The sequence below is a fragment of the Acipenser ruthenus genome, chromosome 1, assembly GCF_902713425.1.
Source record: "Acipenser ruthenus chromosome 1, fAciRut3.2 maternal haplotype, whole genome shotgun sequence".
Lineage (NCBI taxonomy): Eukaryota > Metazoa > Chordata > Actinopteri > Acipenseriformes > Acipenseridae > Acipenser > Acipenser ruthenus.
In genome coordinates this window covers 39,120,323-39,134,060 of record NC_081189.1, presented here as the reverse complement: position 1 = coordinate 39,134,060, position 13,738 = coordinate 39,120,323, and the positions used below count along the sequence as shown (strand labels likewise).

Sequence of the window (13,738 nt, the reverse complement as noted above, 5' to 3'; positions counted from 1 at the left end):
CCCCGAGGGATCAAAAGGGCTGCAGTCACAGTCAGTGTCATTTTGCCTTGAAGCCTGCTGCAAATAACAGACACATTGATCTTGAAGGGTAATGGTTACATTTCTATTTCAGGGAACCAGGGTTATGATAAGAACCTAACGTTCCCTTTCAAGTATGAAATGTAACCATTACTGAATGTGGGCGAGTATACCCAAGCTGTTGCAAGGGCATGATTGCAAAATGACCAGAATTCTATAAGGCTAAGCAGAGAGGCTGCCTTGTGCGTCACCATTCGGTACCCAAGTTACAAGTAGGGTGAAAAAATTGAGGGTGAATTTCACCTCTATGCCTGTGTTGTAAGGGTTGACTAGGAAGCCGCCCTGTAGAGTTGAAAGAGCTCCAAACACGTATCTATTCTCTGAGCTCTGCCGTCCAACAGAGTGGACAGCATGGACCAGGAGTCCAAGCACACTCCGAGATAGGAGGCTGTCTGGAAAGGTGTGATCTGGCTCTCACATGACTCACTGTAAGGCCGAACTGTTGAAGGCGGCTGGTGACAAGTTCCGTGTGGGCCCCTGCTTGAGCTGGAGACTAGGCACAAATGAGTCAATCAAAGGTGCAGTAGCCTTTGTCCTGATTCGGTACCGTGTCGGGATCAGATGCGGGTCGGTGACCTCGGTACCGGTTCAGTACGGGTCGCATATACGGGTCGGTTCTTCACCAGGTACCGATACAGTAACCTCGGGCCCGTAGGGAAGCAGCTTTGGTATAAAGCATTCAGGATTCAGTTTCTTTAGGAGTTAAATACCGATTCAGTACATTTTGTACTTGAAAGGGAACTATTAAGCAGACAATATATATTTTTATTCTCCTCTGCTACAAAATGAATAAAGGTGTCTAAATGTTTTCATACATCTACTGGTTTTTGCACCACTCATGCATGTATTCAATGGGACAAAACAACAACTCTTGAAATGTAACACCTCAGTGAGGCTTTCCCAGTAAAACAAGGGATATGCTAGAAATCAGAGATTTGTTTTATTATTTATTTGGAGATACAGTATGTAATGTCACTACAGATGTGTAACCAGAAGGTACTGCCTCAGAAGATTTACGGTTTGATTTGGTACATCAAGCATCAACTTTCTTTTTTTTTTTCAATTGAACTTTGATGGTATACTACAGTATCTAGCCTACATGTTTAAGCCCTAATTTACCTGTGATTTTTCTATCTGATTAAGTTAACTACTGCCAACAGTAAGGTGAAACTTGATCGATCCTGCGCTTGAAAGTAAAATAAAACAAAATCCATAAATAAAAACATGTACATTGTGATATTGCAACAAAAAAAGAAGGAAAAAAACCCACCTCTTAGATAAATGTGCGAGCATCTGCAGATACACTCTAGGAATGTTTTGATATAATCCACACATTTTACTGATTATATCGACTTACTAAAGTTCAATTAGTTCTGTTGAAGGGGAAAAAAGAAGGTTTTAAAAATATGATTTGCCAAAGATAAAGGATAGTTGTTTTTTGTTTGGGTGCTTAAATAAAAGAAGCTGCGCAAGCACAACGAGTGTCGTCGTTTTATGTATGGTACGGCTGGACAGTATTGTATATGTATTATAATGGTACAGCTGGACAGTATTGTATATGTATTAGAATGGTACAGCTGGACAGTACTGTATATGTATTATAATGGTACAGCTGGACAGTATTTTGTATGTATTATAATGGTACGGCTGGACAGTATTGTATATGTATTATAATGATACAGCTGGACAGTATATTTTATATGTATTATAATGGTACAGCTGGACAGTATTTTGTATGTATTATAATGGTACGGCTGGACAGTATTTTATATGTATTATAATGGTACAGCGGGACAGTATTGTATATGTATTATAATGGTACAGCTGGACAGTATTTTGTATGTATTATAATGGTACAGCTGGACAGTATTTTGTATGTATTATAATGGTACAGATGGACAGTATTTTATATGTATTATAATGGTACAGCTGGACAGTATATTTTATATGTATTATAATGGTACAGCTGGACAGTATTTTGTTTCACTATTTTTGTAAATAAGTTTAGAATTGTTTTATTTTCACTTATTTTTCTTTATATTAATATAACAAAGGTCAAGGTTGAGAAATATGGTAGAATTTTGTGTTTTTGAGTGGGTGAGTTAAGTGTACCTTACCCGTGGTTTATGTTTTTTTGCTTCAAATTGTCAGAAATTCGGGCATAAACTTTCTCATTTCTGATGCACGACTCCAGATCTTCCAGAACACTTCCATCTGCCCACAGAGAAACTAGATCCTGCACTTCCTCAGCGACCCAAGGCTGTACTTTTCTCTCATCACACTGGCTGCCCGCCATGTTTGTTGTTTTTCTTTCTGGAGTGTACTGACTGATGCAACGTAATGACAAAAATCCTTAACCCCACCCCTGGCTCGGCTCGGTTCGGCTCACAGTCGGATTCAGATGCCTTGTGAGACCAGAGTTTCGCGGTTTGGTTCTCACTTGGCTCGACAAATAGCCAGTGGAGAACCACCCGTACCCGTACCGTACCAAGCCCTCATGGGTCAGATGTGCCAGTGGAGAAGGGGTATGAGAAACAGGAAGTAGACTATTTGCTTTGTGGAGCAATTACACAGAGTAAAACACTAGATTATATTCAATAGCAGGGCCACGACAGATAATAAAGTAAACGCTAGGGGTGTAAATCGTTCAGAGTTTAAACGTTTAAACATTAGTAAAGTGTGAAACGTTTTTAATTTTGCTTAATCGTTTAAACTTTGTCAAAAATGTGCAGGGCAAATATGAAACAGCTACTCGTTTTTTTTTTTTTTTTTTTTTTTTTTTCTTTATTACTTCCTACCTTTGTCATGTGGCATCATTGTCATTGGATATTCACCTCCCAATGTCCAGCATGCTTTTGGTCACATGACTAGTCTGCTTCTACTGAAGCTTGATCTAGCGTGGACCTGCAAGCGAAATCTTAGGAAATGCGATAAAATTTGGTTGATTGAGACGGTTGATTGAGTCGATTGCAAATGGCATGCAACCAATTTCAACTGCGGAGGATATCGGATTTTTGCTATTCTGAGACTCGAACGATGTTATACAATTTTTTTTTTTTTTTAAACAGAAGATTGCTTCCATTTTTATCTTTTATTTATTTTTTTATTTTTTTTTACTGCTGCCAGTTAGATAAGTACACACTATTGCTATTAGTAAATTATTATTATTATTATTATTTTTAAATGGAATATTGATTCTTTGAATTAACGTGCTAGTGTACTTGGAATAAAGTCAGTACTGTACTTGGAATAAAGACTAGTTCTTGTCTGTTATATACAGTAAGTAGTATAAATTAGCAATTTGGATTTTAGCACTGTTTGAATAATTAGATTGCGTAACATTTGTGTAAATGCAATTAATGCTCGCCCTCTAATCAAAACAGACCATTATCGTACTGCCAATGCTATTATTTTTTTCATATTGCTTCACTGTTTTTATACATTTTTTTATATATAGAGCTTAATTTAGTAATTTATTTGATTTAATGTCGTTATTTGTTTCTGTCAAACAACTTAATGAGCTTTTAAGTAGGCCAAGCCTTCATTTTTCACGTACTACAGTACAACGTACAAACGAGATCGCAACGTGTACTGTTAAGAGACTAATCTTTATTAAAGCTATAATGAAAAATAAAGCGTTTTACTGGACACACTATTACAATCGTTATGACGAGTAACTGTATTTACATTAATAAAGATCAGTCACTTTGACATTTTAATGAAAAAGTAAGACTTACAATTTAAAAGCCCATTTAGTGGTTTCATAAAAAAATGTAGATTAAACCAATTTTACTATTAACGCATTTCTCAGTTGTGATTGAGATACACAAATGGATTAACAGGTATCAATTGCATTTAAGGAGAGTAGAAAAGCAGATGTAAAAGACCTATTTATAGACATATATGCGGAAACTTATAGAAAGCTATTTATTTTAAAATGCTCAGAGCGCTTGCAGCTAACGCACTTCCCCAAAGATGTCTGACTTCCGTTTTTCCCCTGCTGTCGAGACCGCACATCGAGGGGGATGCATACTACCCTCCTTACACAGCGTCTTTTCAAAATGTTTTTATTTTAACGTTTTAACCAGTGGTGCACAACTCGGGTCCTGGAGGGCCGGTGTCCCTCCTGGTTTTTGCTCAAACCATCCCCTAAATTAGTTAATTGGAACAATTAAGCTAATAAGGTCCAATAAAGTACTTTAAGGTGCAGTTGGAATAAAAACCTGCAGGGACACCGGCCCTCCAGGACCGAATTGTGCCCCACTGGTTTAAACGATATATTTTTAAAAGTTTAAACCTTTATTAAATTAAAACAGAATCTAGCACACCTAGTAAACGCCATACAATATAAAGTTTATTTCACAAAATACTTTTGGCAAACTGTTGCTGCAAATCCATATCATACAAAACGTTTCTGATATCTGAATAACTGATCATGCAGACCATGAAGAGCACCCAGAAATATGAGATCTGTCTAAAAGCTCATTTATAACCTCCTGGCACAAAGCAGACTCACTCATTAATCTAGACAAGGAATTCCTGAGTATTGACACAAAAAAGTAAGGCACATTAAAAAATAAACAAGATAAAACAAAAGATGACACCATAACTTACAGAGATCAGCGACTTGTCCACAAGTAATCATTAAGAACAAAAAAATAAACAAACACACAGAGGAATTGGCATCACGCCTACAAACAAGATTTTACAACTCACATACATTCCTGAAACCTCGTTTCTTGAGGCTACATTAATTTAACTTACAGGACAGAGGTTGAGGGGTTGGACAGTGAGTCAGTCAGACTTGTCAGGGCAGCCCATTTACACAACAGGGTGCTATAGACAGCTATGGTTAATAATGCTAATAATGCTAACAACCAAGCCTACCATAAATCACTTACTACAGTTGTAATACAAAATTAGAGCTACATTTATCATAAAAAAGTTAATTACTATGGCTTCCATACACTATGCACGTCTAAAACTGTATGCTTCTTTCTGATACTCTTCTGATAATTTAAATTTTAAAGAATGTCCTCACCAAAAAAAAATAATGACTGGCAGATGGGGGACCTCCATATACCCCCAAATTCTGATATAATTAACTTACTAGCTGAAGAATGTCTTTAGCAATTTTATCAATACTCTGTAGTGATGCAAATCGACACCCTAATTTCGTATTCGATTATAACAGGCATTTATGAACAATAATTAATGCATTGACTTTTTAATTTCCAAAATAAAACAAACATTATTTTTATTTTTTTTAAACAGAAGATCCAATAACTAAAAACAGTGTTGTGCATAATAGTTGACAAAAAAGGTACAATTTACGTTCAAATTAGAACACTTCCGATCATAAAAAAGAAATACAAAAGGACTTTTTAACAACTGAAAAGAATATGCATGCATCCGCACCAGATGTCCCTTTAACACTGTAATAATACTAAAAAATATTGTAACAGAAGTAATTTCTATCTGAACTATGATTGTTCATTACTGTTAACATTTTATGTCCAAAAGCAAAGAAACATTTGAATCAGTCTCACAAAGCATGACAATGTAACCATCGTGCTAAATTCAGCTACTTTTCATATACTATTGCCATATAATCCAAATCAGTAGATTTAACAGATTTAAAAAAAAGTATTGCCTTAATTTTTAAATCACAAAAACATAAATAGGCCTACTTCTGATTTGGCTTGTCCAACGCGAATGTAGAGGCCTAAAGTGTGTATCCTAGCAACACGCTAATCTACCATACTAGCACTAAAAGAAGCGCATGCTCACACACTCACGGTTTTAATGCAAACCGGCAACAGCAGACTTCAAACTGCTCTCTAATTTGATGCATCAATTCACCAATATATAAATCGAAGCTCTGGGAATTTAAGGACAGGTGACCACTAATCAATGCATCGATTAATTGTTGCACCTCTAATATTCGGTAAGCAGTTCACTAGATATATGGAGAAGTCCAGTGTGACACACTTAATGATGCCGCCAGTTATTGTAAGTTTGTTGGCACGGTCTATCTTTTACTTGCGTTATATAATACAATACTGTTATGGTAAGAAAATGCATTTCACAGCCACTTTTCAGCCAACAACATACATAGTTTTAAACAATACTGGAATAAATGGACTAAGAATTATAATGAACATATGAAAGCACAATAACTTACCGAGCTTGCAACGTCTATTTCATAAACCTTCTGGAAAGTCAGGCGGTCAAAGAAAACAAGCGTTCCATTTCCCGCCCCCTTCTTGACAGACGTCCCTGTCATAAGAAGCTTGTCATCTGGACTGAAACAGCAGTCTGTCCTGTGGAAGGATACAATATGTACAAATAGTAAAAACAAAAAAAAAAGAGGAGGAGGGAATAGTCAGTTTCATGGTGCTTTAAGGGAAGTGTTTTTCAATTTTTTAGTTCAGCTATCATGCTATTTATCCTGATAAACATAAAACACACATCAAAAAAAGAAATAACCAAAATGATCCATAAATATTAAACACTCAATAGTGCTGAATTTAGAAATACTGAAAGAAACTTGATTTCAATGACAAACGTTTCGACCAAAAGTCGAAATGTTTGTCACACTGGGTACGCTTGTAAATGTCAAAGCACGGTACACTTACCAAGTGTACTCAGTTCTTTCCAGGGGGAACGACGCGTACTCTGATAATTTCTCTTTCACACTTGGAAATGTACTGAGTATAGCTATGGCCAAAAGTTTTGCTTCACATAGAATTTTAGGATTGAGACAATTAAAAAAAATAAAATAAAAAAAAGGGCTACATTAACATAACTTCGATTTTAACATCATGTCATCAAAGAAACTACTAAATTACATCACAAAAGTCTACCGGAAGCCATAATAGTTGTGCAGTATTTCATGTTAGGTTTTGAACTGTCAATTGTCAAATGCCAATCTTTTGTTAAGTAGGGTGCTCCCCCTTTATAAGGCGGCCCGTTACACTGTGGAACAGGTTATAAGGCGGAACAGTCATGGCTTCCAATTGACCCATAATGCCATTACACTAACACTAGTTTGCTCATTATAAGGCAGAACACAAATAGCACAGTCTCAACTATGGCTTCCAACTACAGCGTTATAAAAGGGGAGCACTGTATATGGAAAACTACAAAGGAGGTATGTAATTCAATATGTTAATCTGACATAATTCAGCAGGTTTCATTTGAATATGAAGCAAGATGTGTTAATTCTACAGGGCGATGCAGTAGGGAGGGCAGCAGTGTGGAGTAGTGGTTAGGGCTCTGGACTCTTGACCGGAGGGTTGTGGGTTCAATCCCAGGTGGGGGACACTGCTGCTGTACCCTTGAGCAAGGTACTTTACCTAGATTGCTCCAGTAAAAACCCAACTGTATAAATGGGTAATAGTCTGTAAAAATAATGTGTAAAAAATAATGTAATTGTATGTAAAAGTAATGTGATATCTTGTAATACAATTGTAAGTCGCCCTGGATAAGGGTGTCTGCTAAGAAATAAATAATAATAATAATAATGCAACACTTTTGGTTATAGCTGTATATTTCTGTCTTTTCAAGTGTACTGAGAACATTTTCCTTTCACACTACACAACAGCAAGAGTACTGAGAACATAAAAAACACATGATGCCATTGATGTGCATGCTGGGAAGTTAAAATGTTAACAGCCATGGGGAATATCCTGTTTTTTTGTGTGCTTTAATGCTGTTGTATTTGACACATTTTGTGGACAAAATAAATGCACAACACAGGCAAAGGTGACACACTAAGGTGACAGCAAGACAGGAACTGTAGAATATTTCTACACTTGCAGAAAAGACAACAGAACACCTTTCTTCATGCAATTGTTGTAAATTTTACCCGCCACTGGTCTGCACTGTGGTGAAATCCCTTTTCTTTCAGCAGGTCAGAAAACTCCTGAGTATTATGAAGCAACTTTTGATTATGAGTATCTAGCCATATTTTAATAAGAGCTTCTGTCTCTTCATGCCTCCATAATGACTCTCTGTTTGTTCTTTTTCATCTACTTTATTGTACAGAGCACGACCACGCAAATGACAGGTATATTATGTAATATGTGTCACACATACATACACATATATATATATATATATATATATGTGTATTATACATGTATATACATATATATACACACATACATACACACACACACACACATACATACATACACACATACACACACCAACCCCTCGTTATATCGCCCCTCGCTATATTACGGATTCAAACATATCGCGGTCCTGGAGTTGGCTCCCCATTTTTACTGTCTATGTATGCCTTAGCTGCACTATACATAGGCACTTAGAATTACTGTTCGTTTTACTTCGTAATGCACATCACAAACAACAAAATACAAAACAATTAAAAACAAAGCATTAATATCATACTCTTATCATATACACACGTATTGCACAATAACACAAAGCAAATTAAATATCTACTTGCTGAAGCGGTTTTTATTTTAGCCAACGAGGAGTTCACATGTGGCAGCAATGCACTAGCAAAAGTCACAAGACAGTGACGTCTGCTCCCTAGCAACAAGATTCCTATGTTGGGAATGGATTCTTTCAATGCAGCGGGTTTGTGCATTTAAGAAAGGAGAGGAAGACTCGTGAAATTAATTAGAGACTGAAGTTGATGAGAAGCAGTAACCCTCCACTGTACGAATTAAAACGGTGTGCTGCGTAGAGGATTTATAATGGACCCTGACGCCCCCGATAAAACGAGGGAGTGGTTGTACAGTACTTGTTAGCCTATTTGTTTTTCTATGGGCCTCTTGCTATATTGCAGCTCTCATGGATTTACATTGTAACAGCTTCCGGGAGATTGACCATGTTTGGTACACTTGATAGTTCGACATGTTCACAACTGAACTGAGTACAATTCTCTTTTACACTTAAGTAAAAATAGGCGAACTGGAGACAACCATACCGAGAGCACCTCCTTCAGGTGGTCTCAGTATTTTAAAATCGTACCCGGGAACGTTTGGTGCTTTCACACTGAATGCCAAACGTACCGAACCATACTCGGGTACAGAGTTTCGGGGGAAACGTACCCAGAGTGAAAAGGGCCCTTAGTTTCTTTCACTATTTCTAAAAATCGAAATGGCCATCAGAATGTCCTTTTTCGTGGTAGGTTAGTCAAAATACTAATATTCAAATGGTATCTGTCACATAAAAAGCACAAATTAACCAAGTACACAAGGCAGTGTATATTGTGTACTCAGTATTTTGTGCACATGTTTGTATATATAGAGGATACTGAATGATCGTTCGTGGAACACAGTTTTATTTGCCACAGGAGGACAGGGGCAAGTGATTTATGTGAGGACATCCTCCTAAGGCGAATAAAAAATGTATCCCATGAAGTCATTTAATATTCTGTTTATACCACAAGTATATATTTTAAATAAATAGCAATAAAATGTGTACACTTTTAATATGAAATCAATTAATTTGACGCAGATTAATTTCAAACCCTGTTCATGGCCTCTTCACAAAACGTCTTTTTAGATAGAACCATGAGTTCAGTCTGTCAATTTGCAGCCCTCTGTTGTTCCTACCACTACTGGTGTTAGTGAAGGAGTTACAGACTGTTCAGATAAGTCAGACGGAGGCAGATCGGTAGCTGGCATTTCTTGACTAAACTCTTTCTAAAGGAAATCTGAGTCCAAATCAAAACAACAACACAAAATTCTTTAAGATATTTTAAAGTTGTTATAAAACACGTATTGGTGGCAGTATTGTTTGAACTACCGAAGCACAGCTCCATCCGAAATTTCAGCAGCATGACACTGGACTGGAATGTAAGCAAAGATGCATTTGAAACTAGTGCCGGTAAGCATGTTTTTCCACCCAATTTAGGTTGCAACATACTGAGGTGTGCTTAGCCAATCAGAATGGAGCACCAGCAATCTATACCACATTGTATAAACGGTTCACTGTTCAATTTCAGTGGCATTCCATTTTTTTTTTTTAATTATTCAGTCTGATCTCAATTACTGAAGGTGATTTCATGGATAAATAAAAAAAAAAAAACGAGAGTAAAGTTCAAGTTATGAATCCCCAGATGGAATTACAGCATATTATTTGTCACCTGTTATTTTGTAAAAGTTAAATATAATGTTACTTTTAAACTTTTGATTCTGTGTATAAAACAAACAAACAAAAAAAAAACCCTTTGCTAAGTAGCAGTGAGAGCAATATTGGTTCCATATGCAGGAGTGATACAATTATTAATGTACATTACGTAGTGGAGAGCTAATTATAAGGATGCATATCTGTAAAGTTTATACAGTGATGAGGCAACACTATATATTATTTTTATAACAAACAATAAAAGCCTGTGGTGCATGTTTCAATTATGCCTGGGGTCTGGCCACTTTTGGTTCTTTCTGATTATTCAGTAGTCGGATTCAAGGACACGCCAATGGCACAAGAGGTTAAAAAAAATTGGAATTAGAATCACACAATGAATGACACTGTTTACTTTGTGTCTTTGCTATTGTCAAAACACAGCTGTAATTTCAATACAGTTTATTTTATATCATATTAATAACAATCAATTTGTTGATTAATTGCTTACCCTGATAATAATACTGTATTTGAGTTTCAGAGGATGTCAATGTTGACACTGTGGCTTATAAAAACTTCCTGCACCCACAAGGATGAACCCTATCGGTGTGCACTGTACTTCTGAATGGGAGTTTGACGTGCAGGGGCACAAGGGACAGTGATTAATTTATTTAGGTCTAACCATACTTTAAATTAAATGGGTGTTAGGAAATGTTATATATTCAAGGCTACCAGCTGACAGGCTATCTATCTATCTAATATATATATATATATATATATATATATATATATATATATATATATATATATATATATATATATATATATACACACACATACACACACACACACATACTACCGGTCAAAAGTTTTAGAACACCCCCATTTTTCCAGTTTTTATTGAAATTTAACCAGTTCAAGTCCAGTGAATAACCTGAAATGGTATAAATGTAAGCGGTAAACTGCCAGAGGTTAAAAAAAAAAAGTTTAGGTTACCAAAAACTGAAAAATAATGTACATTTCAGAGTTATACAAAAAGGCCTTTTTCAGGGAACAAGTAATGGGTTAACAACTTACAGCTGTTCTGCAGCAATGGAAGTAAATTAAGCCTTGAAAGTTGATGCTAACAATTCCTACAGGTGTCCCAACTTTTGTTGATTACTTACAAACCCTCTGTCTGTATAAAAGCAGTGTTGGAACTGACTGTGTTACTACACCCTCTTAAGCATTATTTGGACAGTATTGTACTGCAGGAAGTAGTATATTGCTCTCATAATGGCGAGAAAAAGGCAATTAACAAAGGAAGACAGACAGACCATTATAACCCTTAAAAGTGTAGGTCTTTCCTTTAGAGAAATTGCAAAGAAAGCCAAGGTGTCAGTGAGTACAGTTTCCTACACCATCAAAAGGCACTTGGAAACTGGAGGAAACTCTGACAGGAAGAGGTCTGGCAGACCCAAAGCCACAACAGAATCAGAAGACAAGTTTCTGAGAGTCAACAGCTTGCGTGATAGGCGGCTCACAGGACAACAGCTTCAAGCACAGCTTAACACTGGTCGAAGTAAGCAAGTCTCAGTTTCAACTGTGAAGAGAAGACTTCGAGCTGCACGTTTGACAGGTCGAGTGGCAGTAAGAAAGCCATTGCTAAGATGGCAAAATAAGAAAAAGAGGCTTGCCTGGGGCCATGAAGCACCGCCAGTGGACTACTGAAGACTGGAAGAAGGTCTTATGGACCGATTAATCAAAATTTGAAATCTTCGGTTCATCACGCAGGGTTTTTGTACGCCGTCGAGTAGGCGAAAGGATGGTTCCTCGGTGTGTGACACCAACTGTCAAACATGGAGGAGGAAGCGTGATGGTCTGGGGCTCTTTTGCTGGATCCAGAGTCGGCGACTTGCACAGAGTGAGTGGCACCCTGAACCAAAACTGCTACCACAGCATTTTGCAGCGCCATGCAATACCCTCTGGTATACGCCTAGTTGGTCAGGGGTTCATCCTACAGCAAAATAATGACCCAAAACATACCTCCAGGCTATGTCAGAACTACCTTAGAAGAAAAGAACAAGACGGTAGGCTTCAAATCATGGAATGGCCAGCACAGTCTCCAGACTTAAACCCCATCGAGCTGGTTTGGGATGAACTGGACAGAAGGGTGAAAGCAAAGCAACCTACAAGTGCAACACATTTGTGGGAACTTCTGCAACAGTGTTGGGAAGAACTTTCCGAACAATATTTGATTTCCATTGTAGAAAAAATGCCACAAGTGTGTTCGGCTGTTATATCTGCAAAAGGTGGCTACTTTGATGAGTCAAAAATTTAGATTAAATTTTGTTAAAATATATATATATAGTCATTTAGCAGACGCGACCAACTATGCATCAACAACTGCTATTGCACAGTCACTTACAATATGACCTCAGTTTTACATCTTATCCAAATTGATTAAATTACACCTGTGGGCTTTGATAGATTAAAAATATATATTTGATCGATGTTAAATTCTGCAACAACACATCTTTCTTTTACTGTGCAGTGGTGCATTATCCACCACTTTCAGCACCTTACGTGTCTGCAAGGATATGATGTGTGAGCACTATGGCAACTCAAAGTACATCATAGGATCTGCAGTCCCAAAACAGCACTGCAATACACCTTTTCCCAATATCCTTTACACACAGATGTTCAAACTAGAGTGATTTATTCAAATAACATAATTTGCACTAACAGAAAATGTGTGTTCAAATGAATTTGTATATAAGCAGTCATTTATAATAAGCAACTGCTAAATTTGGACAGGACCACGTAGAAAATTTGCAGTATCAGGAAATTAATCTTATCCAAGTTTGTTTTCACAAGAATGGACTGTATATTAAACATTAGCTGGCATTATGAAACATTTGCAGTAAACAGCACTACCTTAATACTGTATTACTTGTAATTGTCTTTCAATACAAATTCACATCACTAGCAAACAAGTGTGATTCATGTCAAGATTAAAACCCCCTATATAAGGAGAACACTATTGAAAAAATATATCCTTGTAATCTTCATGTACATATAGGTATGTGTAAAAAACATTTTCCAATAATGATTAATGACTGTTACTTACATTGGGAAGAAGGAGGATAAACCAGTCGCCACATTGAGTGGCTTCTTAAAGTTTCTCATATCCCATGTTTTAAGTGTGTCATCTCCTATAAATCACAAAAAGACCAAATATTATTATTATTAAAAGCACAATAAAGATTTTACAAATTCATAAAAAATTAAAAAACATGTACGATGAGTTTTATCACACAAAAGACGTCTCATATTCACAGTTAGGTATGCCAATCCTGTATTCTGTTAAAGTCAAACATAAATTCTGTTAAAAATGAACTGCAGTATTTCTAAAATCCGTTGACAAAACATCTTTAGAAAGCTTTCTCAATGTCTTTATTAAAGTGATTGTAGCTAACAAAATAATGACATTTTCCACACTGTGCACTATACAGGTCTCAAAGGAGTCGATAATAATTTTAAAACATGGTATCTGCTACTACACTAGGTTAAATAAATG

At 36.5% G+C, this 13,738-nt stretch overlaps 1 protein-coding gene across 1 annotated transcript in view; it reads right to left on the bottom strand.

Moving 5' to 3' along the window:
* Window positions 1–13,738, bottom strand: part of LOC117420669 (WD repeat-containing protein 70-like) — a 130,473-nt gene that overhangs the window by 29,704 nt on the left and 87,031 nt on the right. The window contains exons 13-14 of the mRNA XM_034034191.3: window positions 13,289–13,373; window positions 6,263–6,401 (exon numbers count right to left, since the gene is read on the bottom strand). Coding sequence (XP_033890082.2) covers window positions 6,263–6,401; window positions 13,289–13,373 — 224 coding nt within the window. The remainder of the gene's footprint in view (window positions 1–6,262; window positions 6,402–13,288; window positions 13,374–13,738) is intronic.